The following is a 20,352-nucleotide window of genomic DNA, read 5'->3' as shown; positions in this document are numbered from 1 at the left end:
GCTGATCCAGCCGCCTATGGCAGCCAGGCTCCATTTCTGGTGGTGCATGCTGCTGTTGCATGTGTGACTATGCTTTTTTTTCCTGTGGCTTTTTTGACACCAAGACCCCCCTGGTGTCAAATTTTGGCGGTGCACTGCAAATTAGCAGTATGGTGAATGGGTCCACTTCTGCTGCATATGGTTTGCAGTGCCTCAAACAGCTTTGAGGTACTGCAGACTGCACGTGTGTGCTTGTCTGGAGGTGCTCAGAAAGGCTAAGGGGCAAAACAGGTTAAAATTAGCAAGGCATAAAAGGCAACCAGAAGAGGAAAACAAAGAAGAGTTAGGGATCTATTATGGAATGGGTGAACTAGTGACAACAGGGAATACAAAGAAGGCTGAAGCTAGGTCCATCACTGAAAAAAGCACTTTTTGGATTCTTAATTAAATTCTTAATTAAATGAAATTTTAACAGGATGCTGGGAGGTCTTGCCAGAACTTTTTAAGAACAGGTTTAGGAATATTTAGGTAAGATAGTTGTGTTCTTTATGCACTGTAGGATGCTTTTAGTCATCTTGAGCTAGCTAAAGTAATCTCTGAACCATCAGTGATTATCTTTGAGAATTTGTGGGGGGAGGGCAGCAAGATCCCAAAGGATTGGAGAGGGGCAAGCAAAATGCACATTTTCCCTTCTTGTTGAAAGAACCAGCAAGCTTAGCTTTGATCTCTGGAAAGGTACTGGAACAAACTTGTAAGCAGTTAACTTGCAAGTACCTCAAAGATGAATGAAAAGAAGAAACTGTTACCAGAATGTCAAGACCATCTTGTCAAACCAATCTCATTTTCTTCATTCACAGGGTAACTGGCTTAATGGATAAAAGAGCAGTAGATGAGAATTTTCTTAACTTTATTAAGGTTTTTGGCACTATCCCAAGTGACATCTTCATGAACAAGCTAAAGATAAAGATGTCTAGATGTAATCATAATCAGGTGAATACAAAATTGGTGGAAAAATTGCTCTCAAAAACTACTTATCAATTGTTTGCTGTCAAACTGGGAGGGCATCTCAAGTAAGATCTTACAGGGGGCTTTTGTGGCTTCAGTTCTGTCTGATATTTTCATTAATGATTTGAGGACTGGAATAAAAATACTTTTTTAACAATTGTGGATCACATTAAATTCACCTTCCCCCAGGGATGCGTGCAGCAGTGGGAGCTGCTGCCCCTCCCTGACCCACCCCAATGAGCCACCTGCGGCTCCGTCTTCTATCTTGGCTGGGCAGCACCTGCCCCAGCCCCACTCCTTCCCTTTCTGTGAAGGCCTTCATCGGCTCCCCCACCCCCATGCCCCTCCCATCCCGCTTACCAGCCAGACGCTGCTCTCCAAGCTGCCAGGCTGCATATTTGCTATCGGATCAGTATTGGCTGATTATTTCTGGTTAATAATCAACCATTGGTATCAGCCAAAAAATCGTTATCAGTGCACCTATATGAAATTATATAAAGGTAAATGCAAAGTGCCAAGTTTAGGGAAGAAAAATCAAATGCACAAATCTAATGTCAGCAGAAAAGCTTCTGTGTCTTACAAAGAATCACTAAATAATGGTGAATCATAATTTTGAGTTTCAGTGAATCACCAATATTCTGATTTTAGGGGAAGCCAATTTCAGCACAGCCCACAGTGAAAGGAATTATGCGTGGGAGGTAGTTATCTGTTCTAGTTGGTATGGGTGAGGGTGGCATTGCTTTGGCATTGGATTTTAAGAAAGACAGTCAAACTGGAGAGCCCCCAGATGACAGTAACAAGATTGAACACACGTTTAGAAAACATGACTGATGAGGAATAGTTTAATGGGTGGGGTTTTTCTCCAGAGAAGGGAAGACCTAAGTAGGACAGAAGTTTTCCTATCTCCAAGCAAGCTTGTGTTCAAATATTAACACCTTGGATATTGATGAAGGGAGAGAGTAACAAGTCCTGTAAGTGGTGACCAGACATAAGCCAATGTATAGACTCCACTGAAATTATCTCAAGATCAGGGATCCTGCTTTCATTTGTTTAAAAATTAAAAATTCTCTGATTAAAAACTCCTAAATCCACCTTTTTCCACAATTAAAATGAAACGCCACTGTATATGTATATATCAGTTGAGCACAATGTTTTATTGATACATTTAGTTTTAAAGCAGGTTAAAGCAGCCTACCAGTACCTTAATCATTATAATAAAATAAATTTTAAATACCTATATATTTTGTGTTTGTTTGATTTTGTTATTTTTTTTTTTATCCTGGAAAATCAGAGTTCCCCCTGTCCTCTTCACTCACCAGGACATGGGTCTATCTGTGGCTAGTCCCCTGCTTGCCCCCCTTGTTTTGTGCTGCTGAGCAGCCCTGATAGGCCAGTGCCTCTCACTCCCAAACCACAGCCCCCTCTAGCCCTGCCATCATGACCCATACTTCTCTGCGCTACCACCTCCATCCCTGCCAGCAGAGCTGGCCTTGCGGGTGGGCAGCCAGGGCAACTGCCCAGAGTACTGAGGTGGGGAGAGAAAGGGGGTGTCACAGCACCTTCAGTGTGGCTTAGGAAGGGGCAGAGGAGGCTGCAAAGAGCCAGGGATACTTCTCATTCCCAACCCCAAACCCCTGCTGCCCCCAGCGTTGCTGGAGGGAGCCTCCAGCTTCCCAGTGTTGGGGGCAGGGGGTGTCAGTGTGGAGTGGGGTCTTTCTGGAGCTTGGTCCCTGCCTTGATGGTGCCAGGCTGCTCCAGACTTACCAGAGCTTGGCCGCTGATGGCCTGTACCAGCCCCATGCCATTGGGGCCATGTGCCAAGCTCCCGTGTGCCTGGATTGCCCCTGTGCTATTGGGGGGCACCCAATGGTATGGGGCCATTCTAGGCCGCCAGGGGCCAAGCCCTGGTGAGCCCAAACTGACCCTGCACTATTAGGGAGGCCCCCTGATGATACAGGGGTGATCTGGGCATGCCTGTTAGCTGCATGTTAGGGGACCATGGAGGGAGATATGCTCCCTCAGATTCCTGTGGTGCACAGGGCTGCAGTCTCGCCAGATTGCTAGACTTGATGCTGCCACTGCCACCCTGGCTAGGCATAACCCCCAGGCACAGCCCCCACTGCCAACCCTGCCCTGAGGGTGCCTGGTCTGGCAGGCAGGGGCACAGTGCACACTCCCTCCCTCCCTCCTTCACTGAATTGTTGCCGATGCCTCAATCTAGGGGCCCAGGGGTGCAGCCCAGCTGGACCCAATGCCCTACAGCAAAGGGGTGGCCATGGCAGCACAGAGTTTCATAGATTTCCTAGACGTTAGGGCTGGGAGAGACCTCATAAGATCATTGGGTCCAACCCCCTGCCCAAGGGGTAGGAATGCAGCTAGGGTCAAAGGATTGCAGCAAGATAAATGTCCAGATGTTTCTTGAAAGAGTCCAGAGTAGGTGCTTCTCCAGGCTGAAAAGTCCTATAGCTCACAGCCTCTCTTCATAAGGCCTGTTCTCTTGCCCTCTGATCATGCATGTGACTCTCCTTTGGACTCTTTCAAGCTTATTCCTAAGTTGTGGAGCCCAGAACTGGGTGCAGTACTCCAGCTGTAGCCTCACCAAGGCCAAGTAAGATGGGAGGATGACATCCTGGGTCTTGCTTGATATGCATCAGTAGTAAGTTGTGCCCTCTACTGTGCCCCCCCACACATTGCTTATGTCTCACACATCCCCCAGAGTTATCTGCAGGGAGGAGCTCCCACTACCCTGCCTGACTATTGCTAGGTGTGTGTGTGCACATTGCACCCACTGCCTTTGATCTCCCTCCCCACAGACCCAAGCAGCTCCTTGCAGGCTAGAACTCTGCCAGCCTGCAAGGGGAAGCTTGTGGTTTCCCACTTGAAATTGGAACTTCTGGGTCTTTTTCCTTTAAAGGGGGACATCTGGGTTTTTCTGTGGGAAATGGAAAACCCAGATCCCTGCTCATAGTATTCTATGTCACTTGTTTCATTTGAACTTGGGGGGCAGAAAAAGCCCTGGGATATTCCTTGAAGGTAGCTAGTCCAGAGGTGGGCAGTTATTTGGGCTGTAGGGTTACTTTAATGAGTTTTGGTGAGCTGTTGAGGGCTGCACACATGGCCTGGCACCAGGAACTGCACATTTCCCCCTGCCAAGCCCTGCCGCCCCGGGGAGGCTGGGGCAGCTCTGCCGAGCGGGGCAGGCCCTTCCCCCATGCCTCACTGCAAGCCAGCACCTGCAGCTCAGCCCATACCGTCATCAGGGTTCCTGGTATGTGCATTCCACCCTGCAGTTCCCAGGAGCAATGGGGGCAGGGCAGGGCAGGACAGCATAAAGGCTTGTGGCCAGGCTTCATCCCCCATGTGCAGGAGCTGGATGAGCCACACTCAGGTGCTGGCAGCTGCTGGGTACAAGCAGCCCCACCTGCCTACCCAGGATTGCTGTGGCTGAAGCTGGAGCCATCATGGTCTGAGCATGGCTTGAATAGGGCCTGTCATGGTGCCAGATGGGCAGGGTTACTTCTGCCCAGCATCCCACAGTGCCTGGGAGATGCAGTCCAGCTCTGCAGGCCTGGGGCGCCTCCTCCCAATAGAGACTGGGGCCTGAGTGTGACTCAGCCAGGCCTTGTGGGGCTAGAGTGAATTTCCTAGGTGCCACAGGGGACACTGGGTGGAAGCAGCCCTATGCACCCAACACAATGTGGCAGATCCTGGGTGAGGTATGCTCGGACTCCTGCTTCTGCTGGTGGGCAGCAGCTCTGGTTCCGGCCTCTGCTAGCATTGGGTGGTAGTGGGTGGGCAGGGCTGCTTCTGCCCAGTGTCCACTGGGGTGCCAGCTGGAGCTGCTGCCCACCACACCCACTAGCAAAGGTGGGAGTGTGGTTTGCCCAGGGTGCCGTTTTCCATCTGCGGGCCAGATTAAATCAGTTGGTGGGTCGGATTTGGCCACGGGCCATATTTTACCCACCCCTGAGCTTATCTAAGCCTTCCTGAAACAGACATATGTGAATTCTAACAACATGGCGTAATGTAGCATTGGGCAACTATTTCCCTCTAATGTATCAAGGACATTGCAATCTCTAATTCAGGAGTCAGCAGCCTTTTGCCAGCATAGACTGTGGGTTACAACCCAGGCCTTGTTGAAGGCTACAACCTGGAGCGGCCAGCTGCCTGCACTTACCCTCTTCACTGGTTTCTAACCTCTGTCCATCGAGGATCAGTGTGGACATGATGGAGCAGCAGTCTCTGTAATGGAGAGGATAGGTGACATGGTGCAGCTCCCCTGCCAGATCAGACATTTGAGGCCACTGATCCCCCATGCCAGATCAGACTTTTTTGGGCAGGATCCAGCCCACTGGTTGTTAGTTGCTGACCCCTGCTTTGCAACTGATAGTGTACTACAGGGCAGACAGTATCTTCTAGGTAAGCTGGTTCCAGGCAATCATTATTGTATTCCATTTATGGTCACCGTTGCTTATAATTAATTTGACCAAAGTTCAAAATTGCAGTTGAAGAGGAAACAAATATTTATTTATTATGTTGAAAATTAGCTGAAATTTAATTATTGATATTCTGCAATTAAAAATAGTAAGTTTAGATGGCAAGCACATTTTTACAGGTAACTTAATTTCACTTTGTTGGATATTACATTTGTATAAAATTTCTAAATCAATGGAGTTTGCGCAGAGTTTACCGTGGTTTGAGAATGTATAGTAGACAGTTTCAAAAACAAATACTTGTTGTTTCTTTAAATTGAAGAACAGTCTTGAAAGGTCTTTTTTATAAAGAATTAAAAATAGTTACTAGCAAACTGACTTCTGAGTGATACTGATTTATTTTAATGTTCCCCTCAGAATAATTTTTTAAACACATTCTACATAGTGTGGTTTATGGTTGGAGACCACTGCATAGCTTCTGAAAGCTCATGGTCAGTGACTAAACATCAAGGCAGTTTCATTGCTATGTGTTCTGTATGCTGTAACCTCTTTGAGGCAATAATTAAAAAAAAAATCTTTATACTGTACTTAACATGCTTTGAGACCCTTGATAATAATTCACATAGACTTTTTAGTTATCACAGTCATAGAGAAGTAGGGCTGGAAGAGACCTCCAGAGGACATCTAGTCCAAGCCCCTGCCTAATGCAGGATCATCCCTATCCAAACTGTCCCATACATACAAACTCTAATCTAAACTACATAAAACTAAACCTTTGTAATAGAAGTTTAAAAACCATCTGTCTGGAAGAGGAATTAGTTTTTATGTTTTTAATTAAGTACAACCTTATCCTAACAATTTAACTGAATAATAGTGGGGTGTTGTTGCTTTGGTTTTGAGACTTCTATATCTCATAACTGACTACTGTGTCTGGAACTGCTAAACTTTCCAGCTTTAATGGATTTAAAGTGGAATAATGTGTTTTGAAGAGCAAGAAAACAAAAATATGTTACTAACCCAGGGAGACTTGGTTTTAACTATTTGTTGGTCTAAGGAGAACACATTACTTTTATTAAAGAACAAAGTTCATTGTCTTGAATGTGTTGTCTCTGAGGTTTTTTTTTTCCACTGTGGATCCAGGGCTCTGTTATTAAACTTTGTCTGACTGCTGATTTTTTGTATTACCTTTCAGCATAACATGTGTATCTGAGATGCAGAGAGCCTGTAGCAGAAGGCTTTGGACCATACCAAGTTATGTTTCTCTGAACCGTAATAAAAAGTGGACAATGAAGGCAGTTGTATTTATTTCCTTATGGACGTTGATTTCATTGCTTTGTTGTCAATTAGCGAACACTGCGGAACATGATGATGTAGTAAAGCATGCAATAAAGCTGCATCGTGGGAAAGGAGCTGCTGTCACTCAGAGAAGACAGTGGGTCTCAGAAAACTGCAGAAAATTGTCTGGGCTCCTTCGCCAGAAAAATGTGGTCCTTAATAAACTAAAAAATGCAATAAAAGCAGTGGAGAAAGATTTGAGGCTATCAGATGAAGAGAAATTATTTCAAGTACATACATTTGAAATTTTCCAAAAGGAACTAAATGAAAGTGAAAACTCTGTCTTTCAAGCAATCCACGGACTGCAAAGAGCTCTTCAAGGTGATTACAAAGATGTTGTAAATATGAAAGATAGTAGTAGACAGCGACTGGAGGCCTTGAGGGAAGCTGCAATTAAGGTTAGTGATATAAAATTTTCTATGGAGGATAATATGGGAAAATTCTTAGCTGTTTTTCCAGTTTTATAATAACACTTTTTTAAATGCATTAAAAATGTGGAGCTACAGCAAGTACACGACACTTCTATTAAAGATGGAATTTTGAATGAAGCTAGAATAAATTTGTTTTCTTTAGATCAGTTGATTCTCACTCAGGGGGTACCATGGCACCATGGCTTCCGATCCTTTCAATGGTGCCAGGAGTGTCACACAGTGTTAGCACTTTTAGGTATGCAAACATGATTTGCAAGGTAAACCCAGAAATTTCAAAAGAGGTGTCCATAGTGTCAAAAAAATTCAGAGTTGGGGTCTTCTCTGGTGAGCCACAAGTCTCCCACCAGATCATTGTTGTTATGGTGGGCTTGTGAAAAGTTGGGTAGAGTGTAGTTGACAACAAGTTTCTAACCAACCTCCCAACATCCTTGCTGCCAGTATTTTGTGGGCAGGCAGAAACTGGCTTCTGTGGCTTATCACTTTCCGAAGCTCTGGCAATCATAAAGCTGACAAGATTTTTGATTATTTCAATACATGCCTGCAAAGTTCTAAATAGTAGTGAAGCTCTCCAGAATCATAGAAAATTAGGGTTGGAAGGGACCTCATTCAGGGGGTCATCTAGTTCAAACCCCTGCTCAAAGCAGGACCATCCCCAACTAGATTATTCCAGCCAGGGCTTCATCAAGATGGGTCTTAAAAACCTCCAAGGATGGAGATTCTACCACCTCTCTAGGTAACCTGTTCCAGTGCTTCATCACCATCCTAGTGACAGAGTTTTTCCTAATATCCAATCTAAATCTCCCTTGTTGCATTGAGCCCATTGTTTCTTGTTCTGTCTTCTGTCAGTACTGAGAACAGTTTAGTTCCATACTCTTTGGAACCACCCTTCAGGGAGTTAAAAGCTCCTCTCAAATCTCCTCTTAGTCTTCTCTTCTCCAAACTAAATAAACCCAGTTCCCCCGGCCTCTCCTCAAAAGTCATGTCCCCCAGCCCCCAAACCATTTTCGTTGCTTTCTGCTGAATTCTCTTCAACTTGTCCTTTCTATAGTGGGGGGAAGGGCCCAAACTGGACACAGTACTCTATTCTGCACCGGTGAGGCCACAGCTAGAGGGGAATAATGACTTCCCTCATTCTACTGGCAACGGTTCTACTAATGCAGCCCAGTATGCTGCTAGCCATCTTGGCAACCAGGGCACACTGCTGACCCACATCTATCTTATTGTCTATTGTAAACCCCAGGTCCTTTTCTGCAGAGCTGCTTCTTAGCCAGTTAGTCCCCAGGCTGTAGTGGTGCATGGGATTCTTTCGTTCCACGTGCAGGACTTTGCACTTGTCCTTGTTGAACCTCATGAGATTTCTTTTGGCCAAATCCTCCAATTTGTCTAGGTCACTCTGAATCCTAGCCCTACCCTCCAGTGTATCTACTGCACCCCCCTGCTTGGTGTCATCTGCAAACTTGCTGAGTGTGCACTCCATTCCCTTCTTCCCGATTTGTTAATAAAGGTATTGAACAAAACTGGCCCCAGGACTGACCCCTGGGGCACACCACTTGGTACCAGGTGCCTGCTAGGTATTGAGCCATTGATTACTACCTGTTGAGCTGGACAATCCAGACAGTTTTCTGTCCATCTTACAGTCCATTCATCCAACCCATGCTTCCTCAGCTTGTTTGCAAGAATGCTGTGGGAGATGGTATTAAAAGCCTTGCTAAAGTCAGGGCATATTATGTCCATTGCTTTCCTCTCTTTCATTTCACTCTTCAGCTTCTTGACAAAGAAACCATCACAAAAGGAATATTGGAGCAATCTGTCTGCTTTCTTGAGAAGGCGACTTCGTTAGGTCACACTTGCCACACATTTGAAAGGTTATGTTTATGTTGGGACGGAAGTTCTTTTTAAATGGAAGTTTAGATTCTGGAGGAAGGGAGAGTATAGATTCTCTTGTGAGCTAGGTCAACATGTTATTTAGGACAAAAAAGATATTTTTCCTTTTACCTGACTGTTTATCTTAGCAGGCGTGTGGTTGGTTAAATAGTGTCTTTTCTCCCAAATTCATTCTTTATTATAGGAAAGTCAGTAAGGTATAACACTTGGGGGAGCAGGGGGCGGGGGGGAGAAAGCTTACTTGGTAGACTTAATATCGCTTGCTTTCACATTGTCATGACTGCATTACTTCCAGTTTTGTTTTAGTTTCTTGTGGTGTTCTAAACTTTGTATCTGCAAGATGTTCCTTTTCAATTTCCTACTGGGTGATTAGGTGCTGATTTCCAAGGATTATAGTAATGTTTCCTTCATTTCCTTATTCTGAGTGAACGGAAGTATTTACTAGCTGAGTGCTGGGCAAATTTCATATCTTGCTTGAAAAAAATGTCAGAATTTTTTTGAAGGACAGCCAAAGAAGGCAGGCTAAAAGAGGAGTAAAGTGGTAGAGACTACTTTTGTTTTCCACTGCTGTTTAGGAAGAGAAGTGACAGAAACTTCAACTTACCTTCTGGGAGCTTCAGGTTTACTGGGCACCTACTAACCAGATGGTGATCTGAAAAACAATAAACGGGGTCTGGGGATGCATCCCAGTAGAAATATGCTGCTGTTTCTTTTCTTAACAGCACAGGGCAGCTGAAACAAGATGGTGTTCTCTATAGGACTTTGCTCTGAATCTTGTTGGTAGACATGCAAGAGAATAGGTCCCAATTCTTGATGTATTAGCCAGTGGATTAAATTTGTCAAGAGCTTTTATTTTAATGTAATTTTTAAAAAGGCATCTCATTCCATACCATTGTGAGGCACAGTATAGTGGGTATACTATAGTGCACACTTTCACCTTGCACACAGTAAGAGATATGAAAATGTTTCTTCTTTTTAGCCATTCCTTATGTGACTCCCCTTGCTCCAGTGCAGCACTAGGATGTTTGCTTACAAAGTTATGGAGTGGATGGAAAGGGGGAGAAGCATCTCGGATACAGTGGAAGCTGTTTCCATCAAGTAAACAGAGATAGTTACAACTAACTGTTCTGACTGAGGTGACAAAATGATTTCTTCTCTTTTTAATGGAAGGAAACGTGAATGCTAAATGCATCCTATGTTCTAGGCTACTGCCATCCAAAGAAGGTAGGTATCTGTGGATTAGGCTAGAGCTTGTGGATGAAGTTGGCTTTTCCCTCATAAATGGGACTTTTTAACAGAGCTAGAGAAGAATAAGTAGTAGGCAGTCTTTAGGAAAATTTATGAAAACACAAATGTTTGTTACCAGGAACCAGAGATGAAGAAATAAAGGCCAGCATTTGGCCTTGCTAACAGATAAAACCTTGTCTATTAGTTTTTATTCCACCTTCCCCTTCCTCCCCCCAGTCCTCCACTTACTCCAGTAATGCCAACAGTGATTCACCTGACAAGGGTATTACTATGATAATATGATTGCTTTCTGACGATTCTTGAATGTGTTAGTAAGGCTTGATTTTAACCAGGAGGTGGTTTGAAAGGGCAGACTGAAGTAACAGGTTTGACTTTAAACAGATTGTTGTCCCAGCATTAACATCAAGGGAGACTTAATCTGTTCCTCCTGACTAAATAAAATGGATTTGCTCACTTCAAGAAGAGAGTGAGCCCATCTATGAATGCAGGAATTACTCGTGCAATGCTGTTTTTCCCTTTGACCTTGATGTTAGCTCCATGAAGGTCCAAATAGCAGCTGTCAGTAATGCTGTGAATTTGGAAAAAAAGGAGACTCTTGACATGGTTTTCTAGTTTCCAAGTTCTTAAATATTGTTCCTAAATTAATACATCTCCAAAAGATTGAAATGCATCATTCTGTGATCTGTAATTGACATTTCATTCAGCAGGGGGTTCTGTTTTACTTTTATACAAGGTTTAATAAAACTTCTTAAGATTTGGTGTATTTTCCATTGTTCTGCTTGATCTGACTATCAAAGCCATACTTCTAAGTGTATATTGGCCCTGCAATTGATATTTCCTTGAAAGCACCTTGAGATGGCCCTTTTCTAATACTCCCTCATCTGGAGCCTTCCAATTGCTTCTAAACTGTAATAAAACAGAGGTTCCCACCTGTAATAAATGGCAGATAAGTCTTTTCAAATAATATAAACTGACAATTAAAAAAAACAATATTCCAGAAGAACTGCTGTATCAGCTGGGCAGTTCTAATATTCATAAAAATGATTTGTTTCAAAAGCAATGAATATAAACTTCAGGCAAGATCATCCTGTTCAAAGAGCAAAAGAGCACCTCATTTTTATTTGCTGTAAAATCCAATAGGAAGAAATGGAATATGTTGAGCTTCTAGCAGCAGAAAAACATCAGGTTGAAGCCATCAAGAATATGCAGCACCAGAATAAAAGCCTGTCCATGCTTGATGAAATTCTTGAAGATGTCAGGAAGGCAGCTGATAGACTGGAAGAGGAAATTGAAGAACATGCCTTTGATGACAACAAATCTGTAAGTGATAGTCTAGAAACTGTTTTGGCATCTGATTTATGTACACTCACTTTTAGTCTGAACTAAGTATTGAATTGATGCTGTTGTGGTGCCAAATTTAATAAATTTTGGTCACAACTTGGTGAGCTTTTTTTTCCTTAAATATTCAAATGTTATTACGTACGTTTTATCCTGCACCTCTCATAGATAGAGACTTGTGAATTTTTTTTACTGTTTGCCCTGAAGCTGGTAGTTTTTCTTCTCAGCAGTATGTTTGTTTCTCAACTGAAACTCATACAATTGCTGGTGTATTGTTTTTATTGTTGACATACCTGTTCCACATCACAACATATACAATTTTCAAGGTCAGGAAGCTGATATCTAGGCTTGCAAGATACAGGATTAAAGTTTTATTTCTATTATTAGATGATGGTGGTGGTGGTGATGATGATGATAATCTCTTATTGAGAATATAATGGGAGATTTATTGTTTGGATTTATGGCACATTAGAACCTGCTTGCCATCCGATGACCCCCACTAACCTCTCTACATTTTACCATCTACGTTCTATCACCAAGTCAAAATTCCCCCTTCTTCCCCCCTCTCCCTCCACTGACCTGTCTTGCAGCTATTTTCTCCCGTCCTCTCTGATCTTCCCTGCCACATATTTGCTTTTTCACAGACTTGCATTTTGCATGTTGGTTTCTATTCCACCCAGGAGAACATACCAGCAGACTCTCCCTATGCCTGGAGAAGGGTGTTTGTGTTTGTAAAGAGCAATTTTTCCAACTATTTAGTTGGTCTAATAAAAGATATCACATTTACCCAAAGAATCTTGCCTGCCTGATGGGAGGAGAAGAATTCTTGAGATTTGTTTTCACGGTCTGGGAAAAGAAATGGTGTACAAGGTAGAATATGAAACAGGTTTGTGATCTTTCAATTTAGTTGTATTGTTTTCATTCACTTCTGATTTCATTGCTTTTAATCCCTTGGTTTACTTGCAATGTTGTGTTGGCATTCTACATATGATGGGAAGCATCCTCCAGGTAAGCCTCTGTGTATGTATTGAAGCTGGGAATTTAACAGCTTTTCCCTGCCACTCCCAGGTGGTGTGGAAGAAACCCAGATTTAGCTTCCGGTTGTTGCTATTCTTGCTAACTGGCAAGAGGAAGACTGGGTCATTTGTCTCTATGGGTTTTTTCTTCTCACCCGTTTTCCCTGTGTCTGCTAGGGGAAAAAAAACAAGGAAATGCCAGCTCAGGGCCTTTCTTTTGATCCTATTTCAGAATAGCAAAAAACATTTGGCAGGCTTTTTTACATTTTATTATCATAGATGAGAGCAGAGAAGGACCTGGGAGTTGCAGTAGAATTTAAGCTGAATAGGAGCCAATGGTGTGCTCTTGTGGCAAAACAAAACAAAAAATCAGCAGCATCCTGGGTTTTTTCAAAAGGAGTGTCACTTTCAAATCAAGGGAAGTGATTCTTCTTCCACTTAGTTCAGCACTGGTGAGGCCTCATTTGGAGTACTGTGTCCATTTTTGGGTTCCACACTTCATGAAGGATGTGGATGGACTGGAAAGAGTCTAATGGAGAATGACAGAAATGATTAGAAGCCTGTGGTTTGTGAGGAAAAGCTGAAAGAGCTATGGTTGTTTAGTCTAGAGAAGAGAAGACTAAGGAGGGATTCGATAGCAATCTTCAAATTACGTGAAGTGTTATTTAGGACCTTGTTACACCTCTTGGTGAAAGCCACACAAACGTTAATTCACTTTGTGTTGTTTGGCTTAGTGGAGCAGTCGCACATTAAGGCAAAAAACCTGCTCTCACTGCCTCTCACCTGCACAGCTGTGACTTGCCATTAAAGACTTTGTGAGCAGGGGCAGGACTAGGAGCTAGGGGAGGCATAGTCTCACAGCTCCCACCAAGCAGAGCAAATGCTGCAGTCCTGGAGTGCCTGGTAGCTGTGGTGCATCCTGCTGCTGCTCAGACCAGCTCTGCTCCCAGTGGGAGCAGGGTGAGCCAGTCTGAGTGGGGGTGAGGGGAGGGGGCACTGCTTTCCCACCACTGCTCCGACTGGCTCTTCTCCCAGTGGGAGCAGAGTCAGATGATCTAAGTGGGGTAGGGACACCCCTTCTCTGCTACCACCACTCCAACTGGCCCTGCTCCCAGGAGCAGAGCTGGTCTGAGGAGTGGCAGGAGGGAGGCAGTGCCATCCACTTGGGCTGGCTTTCTTTGCTCCTGTTGGGGGCAGCACCAGCCCCAGCAGTGGCAGAAGCCACTCTCTGCAGTGCCAGGCACTCTGTGGCTGTAGTGCTCCCTCTGCCAGACATTCCCTGGGGCTAGATGGAGGCACTGTGCCCCTGCATCCCCACTTGCCCTGACTCAGGAAGGCCCACTGCCTTCTGGGATGCTGAAGGACTTTAACTTGGGCAGAAAAGCAGTGGAGAGTGGCTACAAATTAATGGAATAGGAGCAAATTTAGGCAGATTAGAGAGAATCCTGTCCTGGAGTGGCATAGCGTTAAATCAAATAACAAGTGCTTTAAGATACTTAAAAGGTGTTACCATGCAGCCAGTCCAAGAGTTTCAACTGAAAACAATTCAACTTTATTAAAAAAAAAAAAAAAATGAAATGGAATGTTTCAACAACTACAGATGATGGAATCTCAACTCTGGCAACAAGCTTACCATTTAATGAAATAAGTTGTGATAAACTACTTCAAGGTCGATCACTATAATTATTTTTGTAAATTCTGGAGAAAATCTTCCAACGACTTTAATTTCTCATTTCCTTCATCCTTCCTTTCTAAACAGATATTTTTAACAACAAAATTTATACTTCTAGGAAATGTTGAGGTTTTGTTTTGTTTTGTTCTTTCCATGTCAGGTAAGAGGTGTTAACTTTGAGGCAGTTTTAAGGGTGGAAGAAGATGAAGCAGACTCCAAGAGAAATATTTCAAAAAGAGAAGTGGAAGACGATTTAGGTCTTAGTATGCTTATTGATTCCCAGAACAATCAGTATATACTTACCAAGCCCAGGGATTCAACCATTCCTCGTGCTGATCATCATTTCATAAAGGTAAATTGCTGTGGGAACTCTTGCCTACTTTTTTTTTCCCCTGCCCAGCACCTCCTCTGACCTGTGTGTGTGTGTGTGTGTGTGTGTGTGTGGTTTTGGTATCCCTCCATGTCTTGGATGTCTTCCCATTATTTCATGCTTTCCATTTTTACTGAGGTTCTGGCTCTACTTTATGCTAAGGTACAACAGGACATGTATGGATGTTTGTGGCATGAATTTGGTGTATGTGCAACATGCTCCCTTGTGTCTTGTATTAGTTTGATGAGCTTGCACCTGTGGGACAATGTTCCAGACTGGTGGGACTGCTATGAAGTCAGGCTATGACAGGTCATAGTCAGCTCACTGGCATATATCATATTTACTTGATTTCAACATGAGGCGCCCCCCACCCTGTTCAACAAAGGGGAGGGTAAGAAACAAAGTCTCATCTTGGAATCTAACATGAGACAGCTTCAGCTGGGGGTGGTGAGAAGCAGTGATGTTCCACACTGATCTGGGTGCAGGGGGAGCCCCAGAGCTTCTCCTAATCTGTTCTTGCCCCACACTGCAAAGAACAGCTGGCTTGGCCAGGAACAGCAGTGGCAGCACTTAGCTCAGGTTTATCTTTCCAGCACCTGCTGGTTGCCTGGCTCTGGTTCCCTCCTTCTTCTTCCTGTCTCCCCTGGTGGCTGGGAGGAGGCCCTGGAAGGAAGAACCTGTGTTCTATTGCTACTGTCCCCTGCAGATGCAGGCATGGAGGAGCCCCAGAGCCACTTATGATCATTTCTGCCCTGTGCTGAGTAGGGAGTCCGGCTCTGCCAGCTGCAGCAACAGTGTAGACAAGGGTTTCACCTGGTATTTATTTCTGTTGCAGTTTCTATTTTAAAAAAATATAAAGGCTTTAACAGTAATTCAGCCATTATTATATTAATTAGAGATGTTTATTAATTAAACCCAGCTAATTAAATTGATGCAAACACAAGGGATATTTCTATATAATATTGTTTTTAATAGGCTAAGTAAAGAATGATTATTCTTTGAAGCCTTCTTACAAAGCCTGTGCATCTCTCTCTCATGTTATGTGTCTGAAGAGATCAGTTGTAAACCTGGAGTGCCTATAGTTTTGGAACTCTGAAGAGAAAAGGTCACTGATCTTGGGGATCTAAGGCAATAGGATCATAGGGTTCTGTTTTTCATGAGAGGAATGCACAGCCTGCTTGAATATGGGGAATGTCCTATAGAAGTTAAAGAGACAATATTTTAGCTTATTTGAATGGAGAAAAGCTTAAGAACCCTAAGGTTCTTAAGTGTAATGCCCAAACCAAGCAGATTGTGGAGTAGTCAGCTGGGAAATCATCATGAAGGCTCTGACAGTTACTTATGGGCAAGGGACAGAAATTACACATAAACCAGTATAGGTGATCAGAAACCAGTTCAAATCTGTAACAAAAAAGAAATTCAGTGCACATAAACCATTTTCAAAATGATCTTACACTGGTTTTAGCCAGTGTTAATGGATGTAATGTCAGACTTAACTGACTTAGTTTGAAATCAATTTATTGAATTTCTGTCCCAGATCCCTTCCAGATTCAAGTTAACTCAGTCCCACAGCATCCCAGGATGCTTTTTTCTTCCCATGCAATGCTTTCCCCCCCTCCCCAACTTTGCAGGGTGGGCGGGCTAGCCTTGGTCCAAGCTGTCTACTCCAGCAGAGCAGGGAGACTTCCTCTAGTGCCCCCCACCTTCTGCCCTGGGCCACTGCAGGCATGTAGCTGCATTTCCAAAATCAGAAGTGAGTATCTGTTCACTTATTGGTTTGATCTACACAGCTTAGACTAACCTGCAAAGTTGAATCAATTCAGCCTTGGGCTTTTTGGCTGTCTGTACTTAGCCATTGTGATCTAGTAAATGAAAAAAATCTCAAATTCTATTTCCCATTATCAGAAACTCATATTAAGGTTATAGTAGCCCCCTTGATCTTCAGAAAGATTTGGAAACCAATGTATTTTACATTTCACAGCACTATCATCAGGCTTTTGGACTTCTTAAAAAAAACAAAACAATTTATTCAAGTCATCAAAACCACTAGCCCCTTTTTCAGGCCTCTGTGTATTGTGCATGCCAAAACATTCATTTTGATATTGGTCATTTCTACAATCCCTGACAACATCTGCCTAGAAAACTTTTATCAGTTATTCTCACCTGGGTAAAAAGAATGATGGACTTGGGAAATACCACTGGAGTCTGCTGTATCTTGTTTTCCTGTTTCTCATTTCCATACAGTTCTGACCATCCTATTGTTTCAGTACCCTCAAATGTTGAGATCCATAATGTTAAGTTTCCATAAATTTGATGATAGCTTTCTGTAACTGACAGCTTATGACTGTTCGCATATCCGTTAGGTGCATGAACCAATTACGTGCATAGGAACTGTTCTACCTGGCTGTCACTGTTTGCAGTGTAATATAATTGTATTGCATATTTAGTAGAACTGACTAAGAGTCATCTGTTTCAAAACTTCTAAAGCAGCATTGAACTGCTTAGGTCCTGTCACCTCAAGACTGAAATCTGAGAAATGGTATTGAGTGTTAATGAGATCTGAAATACTTCACACAGGTTGTTCCTGTAGCTAACCTGTATTTTTATGTTAAGGTAAGTTCATAGCTCCCCTCTCCCCCAGTCCTAAGTCTATGCACTTAAACCTGTATCCTGTATACTCCATTCATTGTTATACTGCTATTAAACTCTGACCATTAGAAGCATTTTCACAGCTTCTTCATGACTTTTACTGTAATGTGTATTATCAATTTTATACACTAGGACATTGTGACCATAGGGATGTTATCTTTGCCATGTGGCTGGCTGTGTACAATGATAGGATTGCCAACCATGTTTGGGTACATCATTTGCGGAGTGCTCTTGGGACCATCGGGATTAAACAGTATAAAGGTAAGAGAGTAAGCTTTCATGTAAATTTTAACCCATGTGTTCATTTTTAGGAAGCTTAAAGAATTTCAAGCATTCAAAAACTAAGTTGAACCCTGGAAAATCATGAGAATTTAAATGTAATACACTTAAGATTATTTTAATTTGCTCTCTGTTTCAGAGGCAAATTATTTCAGGAGGTTTAGAGTTAATTTGTTTCTGTTTTTTGTCTTTTCCCCAAACAGTTTTCCACAATCATGGAAGATAAACATTTTTATGTGAAAGCTGAGGTTTCTGCATAATGAAGCCTCAGCTTCTAGAGTTAAGAAAACTTAACACACTATGAAATTTGCAAAATAAACAAGAGTTCAGAAATTGAGTTTATTATTACATTAAAACATTTTTGAAGGCATGTTTAAAAAAACTGAACTCGACTAAGTTGCATTAACTCAAGGAACCCTATGAGGGAATTAATTTGGAGCACTTAACACTTACACTTCCATTTGGTGCAGTTGTGCTGTAACAAGCAGTCATGTATCACTGTTTTGCTGCTCAATCTATTATTGATTATCATGTCTGCCCAGCTTTCTGGGAAGCTGGTCCACCAAGACTGCAAAATGATGTAGCAATTCCAGTTGGCTAGGCTAAGGCAGTGTAACAGCCCCAAAGAGATGAACTGTGGTCAGAACAGAGAAAATGGAGAAGGTTTTGCTGCCTTCCCTCTTAAGACAGTTCCAATGAGAAGCTGGCTTCTTATGGAGTTCTAGTAAACCTCTGCTTTTTTGTACTGTAGGTCCTCCTCTGAAGGCCTTTATGTTATCTGTTGTACTTCTCCAGAGTAAGATTGGTAAATTTTATAGAAATATGCAGACATAAAATTTGTTTCTTCTCAGTCTCCTCTGGCCATGGGATTGTGGGGGAAAGTGTCCCATTTTCTCATAGTCAATGGGGTTTTCCATGTGTTAGAGCTAGAGGTGCACTGATACATTGGTCCATATTGTATTGGCTCCAATTAAAGGAAAATTGACATTGTCAACAATCGGCTTTTTTTGGCTGATGTGGCTGATAATGTTTCTGATAAATGCCATATACATGCACACAGCCAGGAGTGCAGCCTGGCAGCTTGGAGAGCAGTATCCAGCCAGTAAGTTTGTAGGAGGGACGGGGCATGGAGGGGGCAGATTGAGTTCCCCATGGTTAGGGAGGGAGTGAGGCTGGGGCAGGGAGAGGTGCTGCCCAGGTTGGGTGGGGTGTGGGATGGAGCCATGAGCAGCTTGTTTGGGGAAGGGGAGGGAGGCGGCATCTCCCGCTGCTGCATGCAGCTTAGGGGGAGGCATGGACTTTTCCTGCTCGGGGCTTGGGGTGGTTGGCATTGCTGGGAGGGGAGGCTATGGGGTGCCTGATGAATTTTGGGGTGGCTCTAGCCACCCTGTAGCCCCCGCCTCCCAGCACTGATGCCAACAACCCTGCTTTCCCTTCCCCGAGTGCAACCCAGGCCCAGCCCCCACCAGGAAGAGCCTTGTGCAGCCCCCAGCCCCAAGTGCGCAGTGGCCAGCCTGCCCTTGCCCTATGCACAGATCATGATGGGGAGGAGGCGCATGCTCCCTGCACTTCCCCCAGAGGTATGTGCAGCAGCGGGAGCCAACCCCTTTCCTCACTCCCTGTGCCCCCCAGACAAGCTGCGGCTCTGTCCAACTCCCTGTCCTGGCTATGCAGCACCTGCTCCTTCCCCTGCCCCAGCCCCAGCCACCCTCCCTTCCTCCCCGCAGGGGCCTTGATCTGTGCTCCACATGCCCCTTCCCCCCAACAGACTTACCAGCCGGACATTATTGTCCAAGCTGCCAAGCAGTCAGTTTGGTATTGGCTGATATGGCTCATTTAATAATTTATCATCAGTATTGGCCAAAATGATCTTTGTCAGTTCACCCACACTTACAGCTATCACTATTTTTTTTTTCCTTTGGACCCTAAAATTGTTGCTAGGAAATGCTAGGTGTTGCTACTGTAGGAATGGCATCTGTCCTCTCCACTTTGTTGTCACTGTCTGTTTTCTTGGTCTATTTTTTCCCTATAAGGAAGTTCCATTGTCAGGGAAATAAAGGCATGTAGGGGCTGTAAGGCAGACACAGAAGAGTATGAACTAGAATATAGCAGGAGAATTATAGCACAGAATCTTCAGGCCTGCAGAGCAATGAAGTAGTTAGCCCAAGGCCTCTTCTACATGTACCTTAATTTCAAGAGGTATGAATCCATATATAGTAGTTGCAAGTAATAAACATTGTTTATCAAATTTACATTATTTAATATAGAGATTCTGTTCACTAAATTATGGCTGAATTATTATTAAAGCCCTCACATTTCTTTACAAAAATACAACAGAAATAAACACTGTATGAAATCTTTGTGCAAGTTAAATAGTTCTTGGCTCTTTCCTGTATTGTAAAATGAAAGAATTCCTTGAGTAAGGATTGATCTGCAGGATTATAATCAATTGATTACAAAGCACTTCACAAACACTGGAAGTATGCAATAACACAAAGCATGAATATTTTTAGGATTTCTTTTGTAGATAAAATATTCTGAAGAGGTAACAATCGTATTGCTGTCAAAGGATAAAGATGAAAGCTGTTATGATGCATGGTTACATCTGCATGATTTTGTAGCAAAATCACTCTAACTATAGCCAGGCTTCTCCAGGGTCAAAGTTAGGGCAGTTTAGCTAGTTTATATCACTAAAGGCTCATGTAGGCAATAT

General features: G+C 43.3%; 1 protein-coding gene across 2 annotated transcripts in view; it reads left to right on the top strand.

The window, feature by feature from the left end:
• Positions 1-20,352, top strand: part of TMCO3 (transmembrane and coiled-coil domains 3) — a 60,256-nt gene that overhangs the window by 2,003 nt on the left and 37,901 nt on the right. For both annotated transcript variants that reach the window (XR_002099928.1, XM_019529617.1), the window contains exons 2-6: positions 837-969; positions 6,610-7,150; positions 11,456-11,635; positions 14,502-14,693; positions 17,493-17,621. Coding sequence is in view for 1 of the 2 variants with exons in the window: in XM_019529617.1 (XP_019385162.1) it covers positions 6,629-7,150; positions 11,456-11,635; positions 14,502-14,693; positions 17,493-17,621 (1,023 nt within the window). In the remaining variant the exon portion in view is untranslated. The remainder of the gene's footprint in view (positions 1-836; positions 970-6,609; positions 7,151-11,455; positions 11,636-14,501; positions 14,694-17,492; positions 17,622-20,352) is intronic.

The sequence above is a fragment of the Crocodylus porosus genome, unplaced genomic scaffold, assembly GCF_001723895.1.
Source record: "Crocodylus porosus isolate Cpor-Errol unplaced genomic scaffold, CroPor_comp1, whole genome shotgun sequence".
Taxonomy (NCBI): domain Eukaryota; kingdom Metazoa; phylum Chordata; order Crocodylia; family Crocodylidae; genus Crocodylus; species Crocodylus porosus.
Note: the sequence above shows the minus strand (reverse complement) of the source record. Positions and strands in the feature narration are given on the sequence as shown.